The 26608-nt window shown below is 47.5% G+C and overlaps 1 protein-coding gene and 1 pseudogene across 1 annotated transcript; both read left to right on the top strand.

Annotated features, from left to right (window-relative positions):
• The first annotated feature begins 751 nt into the window (after positions 1 to 751).
• LOC116367576 (uncharacterized) lies at positions 752 to 24100 on the top strand (annotated as a pseudogene).
• A 610-nt stretch (positions 24101 to 24710) lies between these two features.
• Positions 24711 to 25085, top strand: LOC116367575 (histone H2B). The gene has a single exon (XM_031818906.1). It carries the CDS (start codon positions 24711 to 24713, stop codon positions 25083 to 25085), a length of 375 nt encoding a protein of 124 aa, XP_031674766.1.
• Positions 25086 to 26608: the final 1523 nt, after the last annotated feature.

Genomic DNA, 26608 nt, shown 5'->3' with positions numbered 1-26608 from the left:
GCACACGCTCCAGCAGGTATATCTCTCTAGTCACCCCCAAAACCAATTCTTTCTTTGGCCGCCTCTCCTTCCAGTTCTCTGCTGCCAATGACTGGAACGAACTACAAAAATCTCTGAAACTGGAAACACTTATCTCCCTCACTAGCTTTAAGCACCAACTGTCAGAGCAGCTCACAGATTACTGCACCTGTACATAGCCCACCTATAATTTAGCCCAAACAATACCTCTTTCCCAACTGTATTAATTTTTATTTATTTATTTATTTGCTCCTTTGCACCCCATTATTTTTATTCTACTTTGCACATTCTTCCATTGCAAAACTACCATTCCAGTATTTTACTTGCTATATTGTATTACTTTGCCATCTGGCTTTTTTGCCTTTACCTCCCTTCTCACCTCATTTGCTCACATTGTATATAGACTTGTTTATACTGCATTATGAGCTGTATGTTTGTTTTACTCCATGTGTAACTCTGTGTCGTTTTATCTGTCGAACTGCTTTGCTTTATCTTGCCAGGTCGCAATTGTAAATGAGAACTGTTCTCAACTTGCCTACCTGGTTAAATAAAGGTAAATAATAACAATAAATAAAAAATAATTCCTAAACGACGCCCTCCCCTTTGCAGCAGAGGCCAGGAAAAGCGCGCGCTTTCTGTTCCACTGGCTTCAATCAGGTCCACCAAAACGCAGATAATAAAGAGCACCAAGCCCCAAAAATTGCGTCATTCAATTCACTTGAACTCAGCTAGCGAACACACGATGTCTGGAAGAGGTAAAGGCGGCAAGGGACTCGGAAAAGGAGGCGCCAAGCGTCACCGTAAGGTTCTCTCGCGATAAACATCCAGGGAATCACCAAGCCCGCCAATTCGCCGTCTGGCTCGCCGTGGCGGCGTGAAGCGTATCTCCGGCCTGATCTACGAGGAGACCCGCGGTGTCCTGAAGGTGTTTCCTTGAGAACGTGATCCGTGACGCCGTCACCTACACCGAGCACGCCAAGAGGAAGACCGTTACGGCCATGGACGTGGTCTACGCTCTGAAACGCCAGGGACGCACCCTGTACGGTTTCGGCGGTTAAACGCACTCTTTTCGGAACGTCAACATCCCGACTTGAACCCAAAGGCTCTTTTAAGAGCCACCCACATCCGCTTCAAAAGGGCCAAATCCATTGTAGGAAACCATGAGCCACTCTTGAGTGGACAGGGAGGGAGTGTTAAATGACAGGAGGCTATGTTCAGTACAGTCGTATTAAACCACGAGCCACTCTGAGTGGACGGGGAGGGAGTGTTCATGACAGGAGGCTATGTTCAGTGCAGGCTTTGCGTACAGTCGTATTACGAGACACCTGAAATAAAGGCACCACGCCTGGGAAATCCCCACCAAGTCCAAAAGGGGTGCCTTATGTCTGGCCATTGCATGGATCTTTTTTTGAAACACACCATTCCCCACCAGTGACAGAGCATAGGCTATGGAATAAGGGGGGGGGGGGGGAACAGGTCTTTGTTAGGGAAGGCAAGCCCTCTGAGTGGAAGGCTCTTATGCGCGCTCAGCTCCACTGGGCAAATGGCAGGGGCGCCTATGAGAAAGCAGGGGTGTGTCCACGGCCGGCGAATTAGCTTAGCTTCGTCTTCAAGACGGAAAGGGCTCTCCACCCCCTCATTCGTTTGTGAGAAGCAACGAGACATCAGCATCATGCCGAGCCAGCTCAATGCCGAGCCAGCAAAGTCCCGCGCCAAGAAGGGCTCCAAGAAAGCCGTCACCAAGACCGCAGGGAAAGGCGGCAAGAAACGCCGAAAGTCGAGGAAGGAGAGCTACGCCATTTACGTGTACAAAGTCCTGAAGCAGGTCCACCCCGATACCGGCATCTCCTCCAAGGCCATGGGAATCATGAACTCGTTCGTGAACGACATCTTCGAGCGTATCGCCGGAGAGTCGTCTCGCCTGGCCCACTACAACAAGCGTTCCACCATCACCTCCAGGGAGATCCAGACCGCAGTGCGCCTGCTGCTCCCGGAGAGCTGGCCAAGCACGCAGTGTCCGAGGGCACCAAGGCCGTGACCAAGTACACCAGCTCCAAATAAACAGCGCATTTGGAGTGCTGTAGTAACCCAAAGGCTCTTTTAAGAGCCACCCACCCTGTCAGTGAAAAAAGCAAATCCATGTGTGTGTGTGTTGTGGAGGACATGTGTCCAATTGTGGGGAGGGGGGGGGGATAAAGGATGCTGACATGAACAGGGTAGGAATGTGTGCATGCAGTAGAACACAGTGAGGGGGGAGTCCAATGACTGGAGCCTGTATCACTTCTTAGGCCGTAGCAAGGGACCCTCTGCACACATGAAGAACAGTCTCCGAGCAAAGTGACGTCACCGATTGAAACTAGCCGTTCCACCTGTACAAGAGGGGGGGGGGGGAGGAGGAGAAGAAGAGCCTCCAAATCTCTCTCTCTCTCCTCGGCCTATATCAGGGCGAACAAGCACATGGGGCGCCAGCCTCCATAGCGCCGCCGCACAGCCAGACACCAAGACAGACAGACACAAAGACCGGCACGAGTCACGCTGCAGAGTCAAGCGAGGAAAGGACTGCGAAGAGAAGGCACAAAAGCCTATCTCGGCCTGTTCACAGACAGACGAGCTGAGTGAGCTCAACTACTTTGGCCCTCACCTCATCTGCTTTTGAAAGAGACACACAGAGAGAGAGACCCCCTAGCAGAAGAAAAAAACACACACTGTGCACAAAGAGCAGGCTCCAAATCCAACTAAAGGACTATAAAACATCACACACAGTGTATTATTTCCTGTGCCTCCTGGACACATGACGAATACAAGGTGAAACTAGTCTCAGCCAGGCCTCACAAGTGCATGTGTTTTAAGGTCCCCCCAAAGAGCTCTCCTTTAAAAACACCAAGGAGCACATCAGGGGACGCCAAACCATTTGATTCCCTTGCCAGACATCTCGGCTCACTCCACAATCAATGGTGCTCGCAATCGGATGCACTTTTAGGCCATTTAGGAGACAAATAGCACAGGAAAAGCAGTGCGCACCGGCTCCACCCGACAGTCGAACGGTGAGGTTTTGAGCGAGTCGCAGCAAAATGCACGGGGCTTCTGCAGCCCACATGACTTTATTCTGAACGGACACAAGTCTGCTCGCTGGGCCGTTCGCTTTTGGGCCAAAAACACGGCTCCGTCGGTGACTTTTGGCCCGATATTGGCGACCAGAAAACACAAGTGAAAGAGCATTTGGCCAGCCCGGAGAAGCCGAGCTGGGTGGCTTGAGTCTACATGGTTCTCATGTCGCGTTTAAGGCCAGCCCCCTGCACGGTGTAGAGCTTCAATAGCGCAGAGCAGCGTCTACAGCAAAGTACTCCTCCTCACAGACTACCGTAGTGTTGTAAGTGTGTGTGTTTACCGGACCGAACGACAGACATGGCAGAAGTCGCACCAGCACCCGCCGCCGCCGCGCCGGCCAAGGCACCCAAGAAGAAGGCAGCAGCCAAGCCCAAGAAAGCGGGACCCAGCGTAGGCGAGCTCATCGTCAAGGCGGTGTCCGCCTCCAAGGAGAGGAGCGGCGTGTCCCTGGCCGCGCTCAAGAAGTCTCTGGCGGCAGGCGGCTACGACGTGGAGAAGAACAACTCCCGTGTCAAGATCGCCGTCAAGAGCCTCGTCACCAAGGGCACCCTGGTCCAGACCAAGGGCACCGGTGCCTCCGGCTCCTTCAAGCTCAACAAGAAGGCCGTCGAGGCAAAGAAGCCCGCCAAGAAAGCCGCAGCCCCCAAAGCTAAGAAGGTGGCCGCCAAGAAGCCCGCCGCCGCCAAGAAGCCCAAGAAGGTAGCAGCCAAGAAGGCCGTGGCCGCAAAGAAGTCCCCCAAGAAGGCCAAGAAGCCCGCTACACCCAAAAAGGCCGCCAAGAGCCCAAAGAAGGTGAAGAAGCCCGCCGCAGCGGCCAAGAAAGCGGCCAAGAGCCCCAAGAAGGCTACCAAGGCAGTGAAGCCCAAAGGCGCCAAGCCCAAGGCAGCCAAGGCCAAGAAGGCAGCCCCCAAGAAGAAGTAAACCTATTCCAAACAGTGTTCTTTCTACTCGACACATGTTGTTACCACAAAAGGCTCTTTTAAGAGCCACCCACCTCTTTCCATAAAAGCGCATGTCATTCCATGTACGTCCTACCTACCTACCTACCTACCTGTGGTGCAAAAGATATGAAATGAATGACTTACGCACCACATGTTCGAGTGGCTAAATGGCTTTACATTTGTCACTCAAGAGTGCAGCACCCTCACCAGTCAACATTGGTGTGATATGTGTTAGAATTCGCATGTCACATTGATCCTGATAATAAGAGGAATACATACTATAGTGTGTTGGACAGCAGCCATTTGTATTATGAGCCACTCTCGAATTGATTGATACATGTTTCAGTGATTTGAGTTGTCACTTTGGCGCTCCCGCCAATGAGAAAAAGTAACAAAAGTCGGAGGGAAACAGAGTAGCCTAGCCCTTGTCACTCTGCTGCCTGCGGGCGGGCGGGCTTAGGGCTGACTGTCTGTCTCTCCCTCACTCCAATTGGATAAGGGCACACCGGTCCAGTGGCCAATCGATGCCTCTTGTGGCGAGGTATAAGTAAGGCTCTCGAGGTGGCCAGCGCCTCATTGAGACTTTCTGTGACATACTGAAGCTACCAATATGAGCGGAAGAGGCAAAACCGGAGGCAAGGCCAGGGCGAAGGCAAAGACACGTTCATCCCGTGCCGGGCTCCAGTTCCCCGTGGGCCGTGTGCACAGGCTGCTGCGCAAAGGCAACTACGCCGAGCGTGTGGGCGCTGGCGCACCAGTCTACCTGGCCGCAGTGCTCGAGTACCTGACTGCTGAGATCCTGGAGTTGGCCGGAAACGCTGCCCGTGACAACAAGAAGACTCGTATCATCCCCCGTCACCTGCAGCTGGCAGTCCGTAACGACGAGGAGCTGAACAAACTGCTTGGCGGCGTGACCATCGCTCAGGGTGGTGTTCTGCCCAACATCCAGGCAGTGCTGCTCCCCAAGAAGACTGAGAAGGCCGTCAAAGCCAAGTAAAATCGCTGGTGCGGCTGCAACTTGACTACTCAACCCCCAAAGGCTCTTTTAAGAGCCAACCACCTAGCTCAGCAAAAGCGCAAAGTGTCCTTTGTATGCCTGGCCAACTATTTGGCGCGTTTGTTAGATACACACATAAACACGGCACAGTATCAAGTGCCCACATGAGGCCTAAAATGAAGAATAACAAGTACTAGGCTAGAATGAGAGAGCATTATTGCGCGTAAAGAGTAACGTTGCTCGCGGCCCTAACAAAAGACCCAAGCGGCCTCGGCGAGGGAGGGGGTTGCATTTTGGGGCGGCACGGAGAGGCCGAGCCTCCCGTCCAATGGGCGGCGGAGGAGGCCTCCGCAACGGGCCAATCAGGGCGGTGCGGAGATGGTGACCAATCAGCAGACGCCGCTGCCGGCTTTATAAACTTCACATAGGCATTTGGAGGCTATACTCCGACTGTGAAAGAAGGAAGCTAGCTAGCGCCATGGCCAGAACCAAGCAAACCGCTCGCAAATCCACCGGTGGCAAAGCACCCAGGAAGCAGCTCGCCACCAAGGCTGCGCGCAAGAGCGCCCCGGCCACCGGCGGCGTGAAGAAGCCTCACCGTTACAGGCCCGGCACCGTGGCTCTTAGAGAGATCCGTCGTTACCAGAAGTCCACTGAGCTGCTGATCCGCAAACTGCCTTTCCAGCGCCTGGTGCGAGAAATTGCCCAGGACTTTAAGACCGACCTGCGCTTCCAGAGTTCCGCAGTGATGGCCCTGCAGGAAGCAAGCGAGGCTTACCTGGTCGGCCTGTTCGAGGACACCAACCTGTGCGCCATCCACGCCAAGAGGGTGACCATCATGCCCAAGGACATCCAGCTGGCCCGTCGTATTCGCGGAGAGCGCGCATAAACGATGACCTGATCTCCAAAATCCCCCAAAGGCTCTTTTAAGAGCCACCTCCATATTTCAGTCAAAAAGGCACAATTGTTCCATTTGTACACGCCCCTTTCCCACAGTGTTCCCTGCTCTCGAGTCCCTACAGACCGTGGTTCGATTCCAGGCTGTATCACCACCGGCCGTGATTGTAAATAAGAGTTTGTTCTTAACTGACTTGAGTCGTTTCAATAACGCTCTCTATATGTGATTAGATGTATGCCTAGAGTAGAAGAGGGGAAAAATACAGTAGCAGTAATGAGTGATAGTAATGATATAGGGCAAAAAGTGGCGAAAATGGTCACTATGTAGCTAAGAACAACTGACTTTGAAAGTCCCATGTTGCAGTGCCGCTGATGAGAGGGGAAAAGTTTTACCGTGGAGCACGGAGGCCATCTAGTGGTTAAACGCGGGTACTGTCAGCGTGTGAGCACGTCATAGTTGCTCCCTATTGGTATTTGATCTTCAGGCCAGTGTTTCCCAAACTCGGTCCTCGGGTCCCCAAGTGGGGTACGTTGTGTTTTTTCGAATCCAATTGCTCTTGGAATGTAACATGCTAGAGTATGTCTTTTCCTTTGTGAAAATGGCCATTCAATCATTTCTGGGCCATGTGACATTCCTCGATGGCCCAAAAAATCCATGTTTTGATCCGATCATTACAACGTTAGCTGTGTGCACCCCATAATTCATGCGACTGACTAAGCTATTGAAAGTCAAATGATATATCTCTGTCCAGCGCAAGTGAAAGGTGGTCGAAAAAAAGTGGTACCAACGTTTTGGTTGAAGGTACAGGAAATGTTGTAGGCCACCCAATTAGACGTGATATTATTAAGTCGCCCTTTTGTGCTTGTTTGTGTGAGTGCATAGGTAAGTTGTTTCGATATGGTGGAATAAATGGAGAAATGAAAGGAATGTATTTAGTGGGATGAATTCAGTGTGCGATTGAATATTCCAATGCCATACCCATTGTTAGTCCTTTAGACTAGATCCGAGATCCCTTAAGAGAATGAAGAGAAAAGGTATCAGGACGGCAGGAATCAATAGATGTAATCATCAAGGGCTTGCAAAAGAGCTGTTACGAAACAGGACACAAGCAGCCGGGATGATTGCCCTATTAGTAGTTGACCAATTACAAAATAGCAATCAGCAATGCGGGCAGGTACGTGTTGATTGCTGTATTGGCTTCGTAAATAGGCTTCATAAGGAACTAAATGGCTCAGCACATGACACCTTCACAGTGGAGAATATTTGATACTACTGACTTCCGTTGAGTCGAGTCGTGTGTCCTTGACGTGATTTGAAGTCGACTTCTGATGTGGGATTTAGTTCATTTTTAAAAGAAGATTTGCTGAGGAATCGAAATGATAAGACAAAGTAAAGGCCCTAAATACAGGCTGCCAGTTAAATGCAGCAATGACACGGCTAAAGTGTGTAATTGCCGGACCAAAGAGCAGGAATTGTCTGCTGTTGCATCTTCACTCATGAGACAGGTAATAGCGGAGCTCCGTGGTGCTGAAAAGGACAGCGCCCCTGGCCATTTGCCAAAGCCTATTTCCCGTTGGAGGGATTCTTGACATGCTATAGGCACAGTTCAGTACACCCCTCATCCAACAGACAGACCCCCTCCTGTAATTGGTCCCAGAATCATCCACTTGATTCCCGACCACCAACCGATTCTCGGGGTGCATTGGTGTAAAATGTGGTCGTCGAGATAAAGTTCTATAGGCTACATGGGGTAATGGCATCTGGAGCTTTTTTTTGGAGCTACCTACACCAGTAGGAGAGCTTACAGATAAAGAGTGCACTAGGCTAGAGAGAAAAGTAGCATTCCGTTTTTCATAAAGTAGGTCAATGTAACTTACCCTCTTTTGATACTTGAGAAACATACATTCACATGATGTCCAAATCTGCAAGAGACAAACCAGCAGAAAATCAGCAGGTGAACAAAAGGGTTAAGTGAATATGATTTAAGAGCAGTCAAATGAAGTAATAGTGACATAGATTGTAAGAACTGAAATCTACCATGTGAACATTGCATTGTGGCTTTAGAAGAGCATGTATTTGTAGATGAATGACAGATTAGGTTTGGTGACAAAGTAACTGTATAATTTGAGGTACTCTACATGAGCATGTGTTTGCCTATTTGATGATCTGTTGGTAGTTAATGTTTGATTTTGACCACGTACTTGTTGTGACAATTGCATCAGGTTGAGGGAGAAATGCTCTGTGTGGCCATTGTGAGTGGCACTTCTGATCCAGCAGGTGGTGTTAAGATCCCTCCCTATGTGGCTTGAATGATGAGCCAGTGTTGGCTAAATGACTTGTGGTCCAGTGGGTGGCGGTGAAATGCCTCCCTATCTATATGACTTGACCTATTCCTTTGACATTGTTCACTTGGAGATGATTCCGGTCTTCTTCGTGTCCTCTTCATGAGCACTTCTGCATGTCTTCCTTCCTGTCTTGCCATGTGTGTTTTTGTTAGATATCACTGGGCACATTCCTAACGTGGAGGTCGTTTGCATAGCTCATGTCATGTGGATATATAAAGTATTGTATTGTAAGGTATGTTAGTCTACGGACTGTCTGACATGGCTCGTCCATATATTGATGTATTCCAATTCCATTTGGGTGTATTGTGTGGAATGTTGGAACATGGTTCGATCTTACTTGTTAGACTTGACTGTGCTGTTGGAGCTAGTAACACAAGCATTTCTGCTAAACAGGTGTATGTATATCTCTCTAGTCACCCCCAAAACCAAATCTTTCTTTGGCCGCCTCTCCTTCCTTCCAGTTCTCTGCTGCCAATGACTGGAAGGAAGTAGAAAAATCTGTGAAACTGGAAACACTTATCTCCCTCACTAGCTTTAAGCACCAACTGTCAGAGCAGCTCACAGATTACTGCACCTGTACATAGCCCACCTATAATTTAGGCCAAACAACTACCTCTTTCCCTACTGTATTTAATGAATGAATTAATTTAGCTCCTTTGCACCCCATTATTTTTATTGCTACTTTGGACATTTCTTCCATTTGCAAATCTACCATTCCAGTGTTTGACTTGCTATATTGTATTTACTTTGCCACCATGGCCTTTTTTTGACCTTTACCTCCCTTATCTCACCTCATTTGCTCACATGGTATATAGACTTGTTTATACTGTATTATTGACTGTATGTTTGTTTTACTCCATGTGTAAGTCTGTGTCGTTGTATGTGTCAAACTGCTTTGCTTTATCTTGGCTAGGTCGCAATTGTAAATGAGAAGTTGTTCTCAACTTGCCTACCTGGTTAAATAAAGGTGAAATAAAAAAATAAATAAAAAAATGTGTCTATTTGATTAGGATTAGGACTTTTCCTCTATGTGTCGCACTTCCATTTCCACTGTCATTTATGCTGCAGGCTAATTACTACCAATGTCATTGTGGTCCAAGTTCAACTCCTAGCCTATAGGGTGTGGTAACAGGCCCTCTGTTATTTGTTGTTGTACTCTGCATGTGAAGTATCTGCACTGTAGCCTATAGAGGAACTAAGCCCTTGATAATAGGGGAACGCAAGCAGTTGAAGGGAACAAGTGGCAGAGTCTAACCTGCTGTTGAACACAAACTCCCAGTCCTATGATGTTGCTCTGTGAAGGAGGTTAGCTTTTCAGCATTCAATTCATGGCAGCCTTCTTCTCCCTGGTTGATTTGTGAATGTGAGTGATTCGAGAATGTTTGGCTTTGGTATCCAAGGTGTTTGAGATTGTTGAGGACCAGTGTTCCGAGGGGCTGACTGTGACATCATAAAGCGGAATGTAGTTAGTGTGCTGTTTGAGGGATTCCAATTCAGTCCGTTGCGGCCTTCCAGGCAGCGCAGTTGTGCTTCAAGTGTGCTCTCTGTGTGATGACTTGTTGTGCGCCTACACGGACGGAGTACAGCTACGAACGGAGGTGACATTTGGGGTAAGCCTAAGCCTTTTCGTAACCTTAACCTATTTCTTCTAACTTGCTATGCTTTGTGCTTTGATGACACTAGCTGCATCCCAGCTAGTTGAACGCTTGTTCAGAGCCACCTCCATATTTCAGTCAAAAAGGCACAATTGTTCCATTTGTACACGCCCCTTTCCCACAGTGTTCCCTGCTCTCGAGTCCCTACAGACCGTGGTTCGATTCCAGGCTGTATCACCACCGGCCGTGATTGTAAATAAGAGTTTGTTCTTAACTGACTTGAGTCGTTTCAATAACGCTCTCTATATGTGATTAGATGTATGCCTAGAGTAGAAGAGGGGAAAAATACAGTAGCAGTAATGAGTGATAGTAATGATATAGGGCAAAAAGTGGCGAAAATGGTCACTATGTAGCTAAGAACAACTGACTTTGAAAGGTTGAGAGGGGTTGAGAGGGGAAAAGTTTTACCGTGGAGCACGGAGGCCATCTAGTGGTTAAACGCGGGTACTGTCAGCGTGTGAGCACGTCATAGTTGCTCCCTATTGGTATTTGATCTTCAGGCCAGTGTTTCCCAAACTCGGTCCTCGGGTCCCCAAGTGGGGCACGTTGTGTTTTTTCGAATCCAATTGCTCTTGGAATGTAACATGCTAGAGTATGTCTTTTCCTTTGTGAAAATGGCCATTCAATCATTTCTGGGCCATGTGACATTCCTCGATGGCCCAAAAAATCCATGTTTTGATCCGATCATTACAACGTTAGCTGTGTGCACCCCATAATTCATGCGACTGACTAAGCTATTGAAAGTCAAATGATATATCTCTGTCCAGCGCAAGTGAAAGGTGGTCGAAAAAAAGTGGTACCAACGTTTTGGTTGAAGGTACAGGAAATGTTGTAGGCCACCCAATTAGACGTGATATTATTAAGTCGCCCTTTTGTGCTTGTTTGTGTGAGTGCATAGGTAAGTTGTTTCGATATGGTGGAATAAATGGAGAAATGAAAGGAATGTATTTAGTGGGATGAATTCAGTGTGCGATTGAATATTCCAATGCCATACCCATTGTTAGTCCTTTAGACTAGATCCGAGATCCCTTAAGAGAATGAAGAGAAAAGGTATCAGGACGGCAGGAATCAATAGATGTAATCATCAAGGGCTTGCAAAAGAGCTGTTACGAAACAGGACACAAGCAGCCGGGATGATTGCCCTATTAGTAGTTGACCAATTACAAAATAGCAATCAGCAATGCGGGCAGGTACGTGTTGATTGCTGTATTGGCTTCGTAAATAGGCTTCATAAGGAACTAAATGGCTCAGCACATGACACCTTCACAGTGGAGAATATTTGATACTACTGACTTCCGTTGAGTCGAGTCGTGTGTCCTTGACGTGATTTGAAGTCGACTTCTGATGTGGGATTTAGTTCATTTTTAAAAGAAGATTTGCTGAGGAATCGAAATGATAAGACAAAGTAAAGGCCCTAAATACAGGCTGCCAGTTAAATGCAGCAATGACACGGCTAAAGTGTGTAATTGCCGGACCAAAGAGCAGGAATTGTCTGCTGTTGCATCTTCACTCATGAGACAGGTAATAGCGGAGCTCCGTGGTGCTGAAAAGGACAGCGCCCCTGGCCATTTGCCAAAGCCTATTTCCCGTTGGAGGGATTCTTGACATGCTATAGGCACAGTTCAGTACACCCCTCATCCAACAGACAGACCCCCTCCTGTAATTGGTCCCAGAATCATCCACTTGATTCCCGACCACCAACCGATTCTCGGGGTGCATTGGTGTAAAATGTGGTCGTCGAGATAAAGTTCTATAGGCTACATGGGGTAATGGCATCTGGAGCTTTTTTTTTGGAGCTACCTACACCAGTAGGAGAGCTTACAGATAAAGAGTGCACTAGGCTAGAGAGAAAAGTAGCATTCCGTTTTTCATAAAGTAGGTCAATGTAACTTACCCTCTTTTGATACTTGAGAAACATACATTCACATGATGTCCAAATCTGCAAGAGACAAACCAGCAGAAAATCAGCAGGTGAACAAAAGGGTTAAGTGAATATGATTTAAGAGCAGTCAAATGAAGTAATAGTGACATAGATTGTAAGAACTGAAATCTACCATGTGAACATTGCATTGTGGCTTTAGAAGAGCATGTATTTGTAGATGAATGACAGATTAGGTTTGGTGACAAAGTAACTGTATAATTTGAGGTACTCTACATGAGCATGTGTTTGCCTATTTGATGATCTGTTGGTAGTTAATGTTTGATTTTGACCACGTACTTGTTGTGACAATTGCTTCAGGTTGAGGGAGAAATGCTCTGTGTGGCCATTGTGAGTGGCACTTCTGATCCAGCAGGTGGTGTTAAGATCCCTCCCTATGTGGCTTGAATGATGAGCCAGTGTTGGCTAAATGACTTGTGGTCCAGTGGGTGGCGGTGAAATGCCTCCCTATCTATATGACTTGACCTATTCCTTTGACATTGTTCACTTGGAGATGATTCCGGTCTTCTTCGTGTCCTCTTCATGAGCACTTCTGCATGTCTTCCTTCCTGTCTTGCCATGTGTGTTTTTGTTAGATATCACTGGGCACATTCCTAACGTGGAGGTCGTTTGCATAGCTCATGTCATGTGGATATATAAAGTATTGTATTGTAAGGTATGTTAGTCTACGGACTGTCTGACATGGCTCGTCCATATATTGATGTATTCCAATTCCATTTGGGTGTATTGTGTGGAATGTTGGAACATGGTTCGATCTTACTTGTTAGACTTGACTGTGCTGTTGGAGCTAGTAACACAAGCATTTCTGCTAAACAGGTGTATGTATATCTCTCTAGTCACCCCCAAAACCAAATCTTTCTTTGGCCGCCTCTCCTTCCTTCCAGTTCTCTGCTGCCAATGACTGGAAGGAAGTAGAAAAATCTGTGAAACTGGAAACACTTATCTCCCTCACTAGCTTTAAGCACCAACTGTCAGAGCAGCTCACAGATTACTGCACCTGTACATAGCCCACCTATAATTTAGGCCAAACAACTACCTCTTTCCCTACTGTATTTAATGAATGAATTAATTTAGCTCCTTTGCACCCCATTATTTTTATTGCTACTTTGGACATTTCTTCCATTTGCAAATCTACCATTCCAGTGTTTGACTTGCTATATTGTATTTACTTTGCCACCATGGCCTTTTTTTGACCTTTACCTCCCTTATCTCACCTCATTTGCTCACATGGTATATAGACTTGTTTATACTGTATTATTGACTGTATGTTTGTTTTACTCCATGTGTAAGTCTGTGTCGTTGTATGTGTCAAACTGCTTTGCTTTATCTTGGCTAGGTCGCAATTGTAAATGAGAAGTTGTTCTCAACTTGCCTACCTGGTTAAATAAAGGTGAAATAAAAAAATAAATAAAAAAATGTGTCTATTTGATTAGGATTAGGACTTTTCCTCTATGTGTCGCACTTCCATTTCCACTGTCATTTATGCTGCAGGCTAATTACTACCAATGTCATTGTGGTCCAAGTTCAACTCCTAGCCTATAGGGTGTGGTAACAGGCCCTCTGTTATTTGTTGTTGTACTCTGCATGTGAAGTATCTGCACTGTAGCCTATAGAGGAACTAAGCCCTTGATAATAGGGGAACGCAAGCAGTTGAAGGGAACAAGTGGCAGAGTCTAACCTGCTGTTGAACACAAACTCCCAGTCCTATGATGTTGCTCTGTGAAGGAGGTTAGCTTTTCAGCATTCAATTCATGGCAGCCTTCTTCTCCCTGGTTGATTTGTGAATGTGAGTGATTCGAGAATGTTTGGCTTTGGTATCCAAGGTGTTTGAGATTGTTGAGGACCAGTGTTCCGAGGGGCTGACTGTGACATCATAAAGCGGAATGTAGTTAGTGTGCTGTTTGAGGGATTCCAATTCAGTCCGTTGCGGCCTTCCAGGCAGCGCAGTTGTGCTTCAAGTGTGCTCTCTGTGTGATGACTTGTTGTGCGCCTACACGGACGGAGTACAGCTACGAACGGAGGTGACATTTGGGGTAAGCCTAAGCCTTTTCGTAACCTTAACCTATTTCTTCTAACTTGCTATGCTTTGTGCTTTGATGACACTAGCTGCATCCCAGCTAGTTGAACGCTTGTTCAGAGCCACCTCCATATTTCAGTCAAAAAGGCACAATTGTTCCATTTGTACACGCCCCTTTCCCACAGTGTTCCCTGCTCTCGAGTCCCTACAGACCGTGGTTCGATTCCAGGCTGTATCACCACCGGCCGTGATTGTAAATAAGAGTTTGTTCTTAACTGACTTGAGTCGTTTCAATAACGCTCTCTATATGTGATTAGATGTATGCCTAGAGTAGAAGAGGGGAAAAATACAGTAGCAGTAATGAGTGATAGTAATGATATAGGGCAAAAAGTGGCGAAAATGGTCACTATGTAGCTAAGAACAACTGACTTTGAAAGGTTGAGAGGGGTTGAGAGGGGAAAAGTTTTACCGTGGAGCACGGAGGCCATCTAGTGGTTAAACGCGGGTACTGTCAGCGTGTGAGCACGTCATAGTTGCTCCCTATTGGTATTTGATCTTCAGGCCAGTGTTTCCCAAACTCGGTCCTCGGGTCCCCAAGTGGGGCACGTTGTGTTTTTTCGAATCCAATTGCTCTTGGAATGTAACATGCTAGAGTATGTCTTTTCCTTTGTGAAAATGGCCATTCAATCATTTCTGGGCCATGTGACATTCCTCGATGGCCCAAAAAATCCATGTTTTGATCCGATCATTACAACGTTAGCTGTGTGCACCCCATAATTCATGCGACTGACTAAGCTATTGAAAGTCAAATGATATATCTCTGTCCAGCGCAAGTGAAAGGTGGTCGAAAAAAAGTGGTACCAACGTTTTGGTTGAAGGTACAGGAAATGTTGTAGGCCACCCAATTAGACGTGATATTATTAAGTCGCCCTTTTGTGCTTGTTTGTGTGAGTGCATAGGTAAGTTGTTTCGATATGGTGGAATAAATGGAGAAATGAAAGGAATGTATTTAGTGGGATGAATTCAGTGTGCGATTGAATATTCCAATGCCATACCCATTGTTAGTCCTTTAGACTAGATCCGAGATCCCTTAAGAGAATGAAGAGAAAAGGTATCAGGACGGCAGGAATCAATAGATGTAATCATCAAGGGCTTGCAAAAGAGCTGTTACGAAACAGGACACAAGCAGCCGGGATGATTGCCCTATTAGTAGTTGACCAATTACAAAATAGCAATCAGCAATGCGGGCAGGTACGTGTTGATTGCTGTATTGGCTTCGTAAATAGGCTTCATAAGGAACTAAATGGCTCAGCACATGACACCTTCACAGTGGAGAATATTTGATACTACTGACTTCCGTTGAGTCGAGTCGTGTGTCCTTGACGTGATTTGAAGTCGACTTCTGATGTGGGATTTAGTTCATTTTTAAAAGAAGATTTGCTGAGGAATCGAAATGATAAGACAAAGTAAAGGCCCTAAATACAGGCTGCCAGTTAAATGCAGCAATGACACGGCTAAAGTGTGTAATTGCCGGACCAAAGAGCAGGAATTGTCTGCTGTTGCATCTTCACTCATGAGACAGGTAATAGCGGAGCTCCGTGGTGCTGAAAAGGACAGCGCCCCTGGCCATTTGCCAAAGCCTATTTCCCGTTGGAGGGATTCTTGACATGCTATAGGCACAGTTCAGTACACCCCTCATCCAACAGACAGACCCCCTCCTGTAATTGGTCCCAGAATCATCCACTTGATTCCCGACCACCAACCGATTCTCGGGGTGCATTGGTGTAAAATGTGGTCGTCGAGATAAAGTTCTATAGGCTACATGGGGTAATGGCATCTGGAGCTTTTTTTTGGAGCTACCTACACCAGTAGGAGAGCTTACAGATAAAGAGTGCACTAGGCTAGAGAGAAAAGTAGCATTCCGTTTTTCATAAAGTAGGTCAATGTAACTTACCCTCTTTTGATACTTGAGAAACATACATTCACATGATGTCCAAATCTGCAAGAGACAAACCAGCAGAAAATCAGCAGGTGAACAAAAGGGTTAAGTGAATATGATTTAAGAGCAGTCAAATGAAGTAATAGTGACATAGATTGTAAGAACTGAAATCTACCATGTGAACATTGCATTGTGGCTTTAGAAGAGCATGTATTTGTAGATGAATGACAGATTAGGTTTGGTGACAAAGTAACTGTATAATTTGAGGTACTCTACATGAGCATGTGTTTGCCTATTTGATGATCTGTTGGTAGTTAATGTTTGATTTTGACCACGTACTTGTTGTGACAATTGCATCAGGTTGAGGGAGAAATGCTCTGTGTGGCCATTGTGAGTGGCACTTCTGATCCAGCAGGTGGTGTTAAGATCCCTCCCTATGTGGCTTGAATGATGAGCCAGTGTTGGCTAAATGACTTGTGGTCCAGTGGGTGGCGGTGAAATGCCTCCCTATCTATATGACTTGACCTATTCCTTTGACATTGTTCACTTGGAGATGATTCCGGTCTTCTTCGTGTCCTCTTCATGAGCACTTCTGCATGTCTTCCTTCCTGTCTTGCCATGTGTGTTTTTGTTAGATATCACTGGGCACATTCCTAACGTGGAGGTCGTTTGCATAGCTCATGTCATGTGGATATATAAAGTATTGTATTGTAAGGTATGTTAGTCTACGGACTGTCTGACATGGCTCGTCCATATATTGATGTATTCCAATTCCATTTGGGTGTATTGTGTGGAATGTTGGAACATGGTTCGATCTTACTTGTTAGACTTGACTGTGCTGTTGGAGCTAGTAACACAAGCATTTCTGCTAAACAGGTGTATGTATATCTCTCTAGTCACCCCCAAAACCAAATCTTTCTTTGGCCGCCTCTCCTTCCTTCCAGTTCTCTGCTGCCAATGACTGGAAGGAAGTAGAAAAATCTGTGAAACTGGAAACACTTATCTCCCTCACTAGCTTTAAGCACCAACTGTCAGAGCAGCTCACAGATTACTGCACCTGTACATAGCCCACCTATAATTTAGGCCAAACAACTACCTCTTTCCCTACTGTATTTAATGAATGAATTAATTTAGCTCCTTTGCACCCCATTATTTTTATTGCTACTTTGGACATTTCTTCCATTTGCAAATCTACCATTCCAGTGTTTGACTTGCTATATTGTATTTACTTTGCCACCATGGCCTTTTTTTGACCTTTACCTCCCTTATCTCACCTCATTTGCTCACATGGTATATAGACTTGTTTATACTGTATTATTGACTGTATGTTTGTTTTACTCCATGTGTAAGTCTGTGTCGTTGTATGTGTCAAACTGCTTTGCTTTATCTTGGCTAGGTCGCAATTGTAAATGAGAAGTTGTTCTCAACTTGCCTACCTGGTTAAATAAAGGTGAAATAAAAAATAAATAAAAAATGTGTCTATTTGATTAGGATTAGGACTTTTCCTCTATGTGTCGCACTTCCATTTCCACTGTCATTTATGCTGCAGGCTAATTACTACCAATGTCATTGTGGTCCAAGTTCAACTCCTAGCCTATAGGGTGTGGTAACAGGCCCTCTGTTATTTGTTGTTGTACTCTGCATGTGAAGTATCTGCACTGTAGCCTATAGAGGAACTAAGCCCTTGATAATAGGGGAACGCAAGCAGTTGAAGGGAACAAGTGGCAGAGTCTAACCTGCTGTTGAACACAAACTCCCAGTCCTATGATGTTGCTCTGTGAAGGAGGTTAGCTTTTCAGCATTCAATTCATGGCAGCCTTCTTCTCCCTGGTTGATTTGTGAATGTGAGTGATTCGAGAATGTTTGGCTTTGGTATCCAAGGTGTTTGAGATTGTTGAGGACCAGTGTTCCGAGGGGCTGACTGTGACATCATAAAGCGGAATGTAGTTAGTGTGCTGTTTGAGGGATTCCAATTCAGTCCGTTGCGGCCTTCCAGGCAGCGCAGTTGTGCTTCAAGTGTGCTCTCTGTGTGATGACTTGTTGTGCGCCTACACGGACGGAGTACAGCTACGAACGGAGGTGACATTTGGGGTAAGCCTAAGCCTTTTCGTAACCTTAACCTATTTCTTCTAACTTGCTATGCTTTGTGCTTTGATGACACTAGCTGCATCCCAGCTAGTTGAACGCTTGTCAGTCGTTCTCGGCAGCCACTAAGTACAGGTAAGAGACAATTATGGCAACAATAAGTTGTAAGATGAAACCTAGTCACATCTGAGATGTGAATCAACTGCACCGATTGATAAATCGCCAGTATGTGTCCTTGGGCCTCATTTGTCCCCTTTGAAATGACCTGTTGAGATCATTCGATGCAACATCTGAGGCTATCTGGCCTATAAAGGATCCACCTCATACCACTATTTCCATAATATAAGGCTATGTTATTGGTTTTTGAAAAAAGTACCATACAATATTTGCACATCCCTATCACCTCTGTACGCATAGGAAAACGATCCCTTTATTGTGTGTGTGTGTTGGGTGGGTGTCTGAGGAATGTTTTACAGCGTTTCAGCTTGCAGAGGTGTCACCACCCTTCCCATGGCCACCTGGATCCTGTCTTGGGAAGAAAAAGAAGAATGATGTTATTACATGGCCTTAAAGAGCTACATGACTGCTGAGGTGACATTACGGACCCCTTAGGATTTGTGGCGTTCCTTGTGTATTTGTTTCCCGTATATGTTCCACTTCGTTTCTCCTTTGTACTTGTGACACTATTTGAGGTTTTAACGCCTATCTCTATTAGGTGTGACTGGCAACTGCAGTGGGTTGAATCCTACTAGTTCAGTGTTTCCCAACTCCAGGCAGGGGTAGAGTAGCCATTTTTGTTGTAGCGCTGGAGAGGCACAGCTGATTGAAAGAGTTGAATCAGGTGCAACAACAACAACAACAACAACAAGAAGAACAACACCAATCAATGTGAAGAGTGGGACACAGATTAGTAGTGGATCCCCCAGTTGTCACAGTTGGGCCTTGTGTTCAACATAGCTCAGTATTTGAGTGTGTTTCCCGCGCATGTAAGTAGCTTTCATTTCTTCTTCCTCCATAGTTCCCTAGAACGAACGCCCTCCCCTTTGCAGCAGAGGCCAGGCAAAAGCGCGCGCTTTCTGTGCCACTGGCTTCAATCAGGTCCACCAAACGCAGATAATAAGAGCACCAAGCCCCAAAAATTGCGTCATTCATTCACTTTTTTTATTTTTATTTTTTATTTTTATTTCACCTTTATTTAACCAGGTAGGCTAGTTGAGAACAAGTTCTCATTTGCAACTGCGACCTGGCCAAGATAAAGCATAGCAGTGTGAGCATACAACAAAGAGTTACACATGGAGTAAACAATTAACAAGTCAATAACACAGTAGAAAACGAAGGGGGGGTCTATATACAATGTGTGCAAAAGGCATGAGGAGGTAGGCAAATAATTACAATTTTGCAGATTAACACTGGAGTGATAAAAGATCAGATGGTCATGTACAGGTAGAGATATTGGTGTGCAGAAGAGCAGAAAAGTAAATAAATAAAAACAGTACGGGGATGAGGTAGGTGAAAAGGGTGGGCTATTTACCAATAGACTATGTACAGCTGCAGCGATCGGTTAGCTGCTCAGATAGCTGATGTTTGAAGTTGGTGAGGGAGATAAAAGTCTCCAACTTCAGCGATTTTTGCAATTCGTTCCAGTCACAGGCAGCAGAGTACTGGAACGAAAGGCGGCCAAATGAGGTGTTGGCTTTAGGGATGATCAGTGAGATACACCTGCTGGAGCGCGTGCTACGGATGGGTGTTGCCATCGTGACCAGTGAGCTGAGATAAGGCGGAGCTTTACCTAGCATAGACTTGTAGATGACCTGGAGCCAGTGGGTCTGGCGACGAATATGTAGCGAGGGCCAGCCGACTAGAGCATACAAGTCGCAGTGGTGGGTAGTATAAGGTGCTTTAGTGACAAAACGGATGGCACTGTGATAGACTGCATCCAGTTTGCTGAGTAGAGTGTTGGAAGCCATTTTGTAGATGACATCGCCGAAGTCGAGGATCGGTAGGATAGTCAGTTTTACTAGGGTAAGCTTGGCGGCTTGAGTGAAGGAGGCTTTGTTGCGGAATAGAAAGCCGACTCTTGATTTGATTTTCGATTGGAGATGTTTGATATGAGTCTGGAAGGAGAGTTTGCAGTCTAGCCAGACACCTAGGTACTTATAGACGTCCACATATTCTAGGTCGGAACCATCCAGGGTGGTGATGCTAGTCGGGCATGCAGGTGCAGGCAGCGACCGGTTGAAAAGCATGCATTTGGTTTTACTAGCGTTTAAGAGCAGTTGGAGGCCACGGAAGGAGTGTTGTATGGCATTGAAGCTTGTTTGGAGGTTAGATAGCACAGTGTCCAAAGACGGGCCGAAAGTATATAGAATGGTGTCGTCTGCGTAGAGGTGGATCAGGGAATCGCCCGCAGCAAGAGCAACATCATTGATATACACAGAGAAAAGAGTCGGCCCGAGAATTGAACCCTGTGGCACCCCCATAGAGACTGCCAGAGGACCGGACAGCATGCCCTCCGATTTGACACACTGAACTCTGTCTGCAAAGTAATTGGTGAACCAGGCAAGGCAGTCATCCGAAAAACCGAGGCTACTGAGTCTGCCGATAAGAATATGGTGATTGACAGAGTCGAAAGCCTTGGCAAGGTCGATGAAGACGGCTGCACAGTACTGTCTTTTATCGATGGCGGTTATGATGTCGTTTAGTACCTTGAGTGTGGCTGAGGTGCACCCATGACCGGCTCGGAAACCAGATTGCACAGCGGAGAAGGTACGGTGGGATTCGAGATGGTCAGTGACCTGTTTGTTGACTTGGCTTTCGAAGACCTTAGATAGGCAGGGCAGGATGGATATAGGTCTGTAACAGTTTGGGTCCAGGGTGTCTCCCCCTTTGAAGAGGGGGATGACTGCGGCAGCTTTCCAATCCTTGGGGATCTCAGACGAGATGAAAGAGAGGTTGAACAGGCTGGTAATAGGGGTTGCGACAATGGTGGCAGATAGTTTCAGAAATAGAGGGTCCAGATTGTCAAGCCCAGCTGATTTGTACGGGTCCAGGTTTTGCAGCTCTTTCAGAACATCTGCTATCTGGATTTGGGTAAAGGAGAACCTGGAGAGGCTTGGGCGAGGAGCTGCGGGGGGGGCGGAGCTGTTGGCCGAGGTTGAAGTAGCCAGGCGGAAGGCATGGCCAGCCGTTGAGAAATGCTTATTGAAGTTTTCGATAATCATGGATTTATCAGTGGTGACCGTGTTACCTAGCCTCAGTGCAGTGGGCAGCTGGGAGGAGGTGCTCTTGTTCTCCATGGACTTCACAGTGTCCCAGAACTTTTTGGAGTTGGAGCTACAGGATGCAAACTTCTGCCTGAAGAAGCTGGCCTTAGCTTTCCTGACTGACTGCGTGTATTGGTTCCGGACTTCCCTGAACAGTTGCATATCACGGGGACTATTCGATGCTATTGCAGTCCGCCACAGGATGTTTTTGTGCTGGTCGAGGGCAGTCAGGTCTGGGGTGAACCAAGGGCTGTATCTGTTCTTAGTTCTGCATTTTTTGAACGGAGCATGCTTATCTAAAATGGTGAGGAAGTTACTTTTAAAGAATGACCAGGCATCCTCAACTGACGGGATGAGGTCAATGTCCTTCCAGGATACCCGGGCCAGGTCGATTAGAAAGGCCTGCTCACAGAAGTGTTTTAGGGAGCGTTTGACAGTGATGAGGGGTGGTCGTTTGACTGCGGCTCCGTAGCGGATACAGGCAATGAGGCAGTGATCGCTGAGATCCTGGTTGAAGACAGCGGAGGTGTATTTGGAGGGCCAGTTGGTCAGGATGACGTCTATGAGGGTGCCCTTGTTTACCGAGTTAGGGTTGTACCTGGTGGGTTCCTTGATGATTTGTGTGAGATTGAGGGCATCTAGCTTAGATTGTAGGACTGGCGGGGTGTTAAGCATATCCCAGTTTAGGTCACCTAACAGAACAAACTCTGAAGCTAGATGGGGGGCGATCAATTCACAAATGGTGTCCAGGGCACAGCTGGGAGCTGAGGGGGGTCGGTAGCAGGCGGCAACCGTGAGAGACTTATTTCTGGAGAGAGTAATTTTCAAAATTAGTAGTTCGAACTGTTTGGGTATGGACCTGGAAAGTATGACATTACTTTGCAGGCCATCTCTGCAGTAAACTGCAACTCCTCCCCCTTTGGCAGTTCTATCTTGACGGAAGATGTTATAGTTGAGTATGGAAATCTCTGAATTTTTGGTGGCCTTCCTGAGCCAGGATTCAGACACAGCAAGGACATCAGGGTTAGCAGAGTGTGCTAAAGCAGTGAGTAAGACAAACTTAGGGAGGAGGCTTCTGATGTTGACATGCATGAAACCAAGGCTTTTTCGAACACAGAAGTCAACAAATGAGGGTGCCTGGGGACATGCAGGGCCTGGGTTTACCTCCACATCACCCGCGGAACAGAGAAGGAGTAGTATGAGGGTGCGGCTAAAGGCTATCAAAACTGGTCGCCTAGAGCGTTGGGGACAGAGAATAAGAGGAGCAGGTTTCTGGGCATGGTAGAATATATTCAGGGCATAATGCGCAGACAGGGGTATGGTGGGGTGCGGGTACAGCGGAGGTAAGCCCAGGCACTGGGTGATGATGAGAGAGGTTGTATCTCTGGACATGCTGGTAGTAATGGGTGAGGTCACCGCATGTGTGGGAGGTGGGACAAAGGAGTTATCAGGGGTATGAAGAGTGGAACTAGGGGCTCCATTGTGAACTAAAACAATGATAACTAACCTGAACAACAGTATACAAGGCATATTGACATTTGAGAGAGACATACAGCGAGGCATACAGTAATCACAGGTGTTGAATTGGGAAAGCTAGCTAAAACAGTAGGTGAGACAACAGCTAATCAGCTAGCACAACAACAGCAGGTAAAATGGCGTAGACTAGGCAACGGGGCCAACAGATAAAACAAACAAGCAGAATGGAGTACCGTGATTTATGGACAGTCCAGCGTGCATCAGCTATGTAGCCAAGAGATCAGTGTCCAGGGGGCAGCGGTGGATGGGGAAGGGAAGCTGGACTGGCGAGTGTTATCCAGGTTAAAAAAAACGAACAATGACTAAATAGCTTGTAGCTAGTTAGCTGGTTAGCTTCTGGAGGTTCTTGAGTGTGTTCTAAAAATAAATAAAAAATAATAGCGATTCCGTATCACATTGGGTGAGGCAGGTTTCCGGAAGGTATAAACAAATTAAAAGTCAAAAGAGATAGAAAGTAAATATGGGTCCGGTGGGCGTTTGGGACGCGGCGATTCAGGCGGTTAGCAGGCCTGTGCTAACAAGCTAACAGTTTGTAGGCCCGGGCTAGACAAGGTAGCAGTTAGCGGACCGGAGCTGGACAAGCTAGCAGTTAGCAGGCCGAATTAGCAAGCAGGGAGATAGCGAGGGCTAGAGAGTTAGCCTTTGGGGGACGTCGCGATGGGGTGAGTCTGTTTATTCCTCTTCATGCGGTGACATCGATAGACCGGTCGTGGGCCCGGGTATTGTAGCTCAGGAGTATGCTACGGTGGTAGCGCAGGCCGGGCTAGCTTCAAGCTAAGTGGGTGGAAACGCTAGCCAGGGGTAATCATCCGGGGTTGCGGTTTAGCTAGATAGCTAGTTGTGAAGATCCAGCGTATTTGGAAGCTTAGGTTTAGCAAAATGTTTTTAAAGGGATAGCTATGTAAAAAACGAAAAATATGTAAAAAAAACGAAAAATATGTAAAAAACGAAAAATAAACAAAATATAAACAAAATATACAGGGACACGACACGACAGGACGACTTACTGCTACGCCATCTTGGATATCATAGACTAGCGAACACACGATGTCTGGAAGAGGTAAAGGCGGCAAGGGACTCGGAAAAGGAGGCGCCAAGCGTCACCGTAAGGTTCTCCGCGATAACATCCAGGGAATCACCAAGCCCGCCATTCGCCGTCTGGCTCGCCGTGGCGGCGTGAAGCGTATCTCCGGCCTGATCTACGAGGAGACCCGCGGTGTCCTGAAGGTGTTCCTTGAGAACGTGATCCGTGACTCCGTCACCTACACCGAGCACGCCAAGAGGAAGACCGTTACGGCCATGGACGTGGTCTACGCTCTGAAACGCCAGGGACGCACCCTGTACGGTTTCGGCGGTTAAACGCACTCTTTTCGGAACGTCAACATCCCGACTTGAACCCAAAGGCTCTTTTAAGAGCCACCCACATCCGCTTCAAAAGGGCCAAATCCATTGTAGGAAACCATGAGCCACTCTTGAGTGGACAGGGAGGGAGTGTTAAATGACAGGAGGCTATGTTCAGTACAGTCGTATTAAACCACGAGCCACTCTGAGTGGACGGGGAGGGAGTGTTCATGACAGGAGGCTATGTTCAGTGCAGGCTTTGCGTACAGTCGTATTACGAGACACCTGAAATAAAGGCACCACGCCTGGGAAATCCCCACCAAGTCCAAAAAGGGGTGCCTTATGTCTGGCCATTGCATGGATCTTTTTTTGAAACACACCATTCCCCACCAGTGACAGAGCATAGGCTATGGAAAAGGGGGGGGGGGACAGGTCTTTGTTAGGGAAGCAAGCCTCTGAGTGGAAGGCTCTTATGCGCGCTCAGCTCCACTGGGCAAATGGCAGGGGCGCCTATGAGAAAGCAGGGGTGTGTCCACGGCCGGCGAATTAGCTTAGCTTCGTCTTCATAAGACGGAAAGGGCTCTCCACCCCCTCATTCGTTTGTGAGAAGCAACGAGACATCAGCATCATGCCCGAGCCAGCAAAGTCCGCGCCCAAGAAGGGCTCCAAGAAAGCCGTCACCAAGACCGCAGGGAAAGGCGGCAAGAAACGCCGAAAGTCGAGGAAGGAGAGCTACGCCATTTACGTGTACAAAGTACTGAAGCAGGTCCACCCCGATACCGGCATCTCCTCCAAGGCCATGGGAATCATGAACTCGTTCGTGAACGACATCTTCGAGCGTATCGCCGGAGAGTCGTCTCGCCTGGCCCACTACAACAAGCGTTCCACCATCACCTCCAGGGAGATCCAGACCGCAGTGCGCCTGCTGCTCCCCGGAGAGCTGGCCAAGCACGCAGTGTCCGAGGGCACCAAGGCCGTGACCAAGTACACCAGCTCCAAATAAACAGCGCATTTGGAGTGCTGTAGTAACCCAAAGGCTCTTTTAAGAGCCACCCACCCTGTCAGTGAAAAAAGCAAATCCATGTGTGTGTGTGTGTGTGTGTGGAGGACATGTGTCCAATTGTGGGGAGGGGGGGGGATAAAGGATGCTGACATGAACAGGGTAGGAATGTGTGCATGCCAGTAGAACACAGTGAGGGGGAGTCCAATGACTGGAGCCTGTATCACTTTAGGCCGTAGCAGGGACCCTCTGCACACATGAAGAACAGTCTCCGAGCAAGTGACGTCACCGATTGAAACTAGCCGTTCCACCTGTACAAGAGGGGGGGGAGGAGGAGGAGAAGAAGAGCCTCCAAATCTCTCTCTCTCTTTCTCTCGGCCTATATCAGGGCGAACAAGCACATGGGGCGCCGGCCGCACAGCCAGACACCAAGACCCACAGACACAAAGACCGGCACGAGTCACGCTGCGGAGTCAAGCGAGGAAGGACTGCGAGAGAGAAGGGCACAAAAGCCTATCTCGGCCTGTTCACAGACAGACGAGCTGAGTGAGCTCAACTACTTTGGCCCTCACCTCATCTGCTTTTGAAAGAGACACACAGAGAGAGAGAACACCTAGCAGAAGAAAAAAACACACACTGTGCACAAAGAGCAGGCTCCAAATCCAACTAAAGGACTAATAAAACATCACACACAGTGTATTATTTCCTGTGCCTCCTGGACACATGACGAATACAAGGTGAAACTAGTCTCAGCCAGGCCTCACAAGTGCATGTGTTTTAAGGTCCCCCAAAGAGCTCTCCTTTAAAACACCAAGGAGCACATCAGGGGACGCCAAACCATTTGATTCCCTTGCCAGACATCTCGGCTCACTCCACAATCAATGGTGCTCGCAATCGGATGCACTTTTAGGCCATTTAGGAGACAAATAGCACAGGAAAAGCAGTGCGCACCGCTCCACCCGACAGTCGAACGGTGAGGTTTTGAGCGAGTCGCAGCAAAATGCACGGGGCTTCTGCAGCCCACATGACTTTATTCTGAACGGACACAAGTCTGCTCGCTGGGCCGTTCGCTTTTGGGCCAAAAACACGGCTCCGTCGGTGACTTTTGGCCCGATATTGGCGACCAGAAAACACAAGTGAAAGAGCATTTGGCCAGCCCGGAGAAGCCGAGCTAGGTGGCTTGAGTCTACATGGTTCTCATGTCGCGTTTAAGGCCAGCCCCCTGCACGGTGTAGAGCTTCAATAGCGCAGAGCAGCGTCTACAGCAAAGTACTCCTCCTCACAGACTACCGTAGTGTTGTAAGTGTGTGTGTTTACCGGACCGAACGACAGACATGGCAGAAGTCGCACCAGCACCCGCCGCCGCCGCGCCGGCCAAGGCACCCAAGAAGAAGGCAGCAGCCAAGCCCAAGAAAGCGGGACCCAGCGTAGGCGAGCTCATCGTCAAGGCGGTGTCCGCCTCCAAGGAGAGGAGCGGCGTGTCCCTGGCCGCGCTCAAGAAGTCTCTGGCGGCAGGCGGCTACGAC

This window comes from Oncorhynchus kisutch, unplaced genomic scaffold (assembly GCF_002021735.2).
Source record: "Oncorhynchus kisutch isolate 150728-3 unplaced genomic scaffold, Okis_V2 scaffold1707, whole genome shotgun sequence".
Classification (NCBI taxonomy): Eukaryota; Metazoa; Chordata; class Actinopteri; order Salmoniformes; family Salmonidae; genus Oncorhynchus; species Oncorhynchus kisutch.
This window is presented reverse-complemented; position numbering and strand designations above follow the sequence as displayed.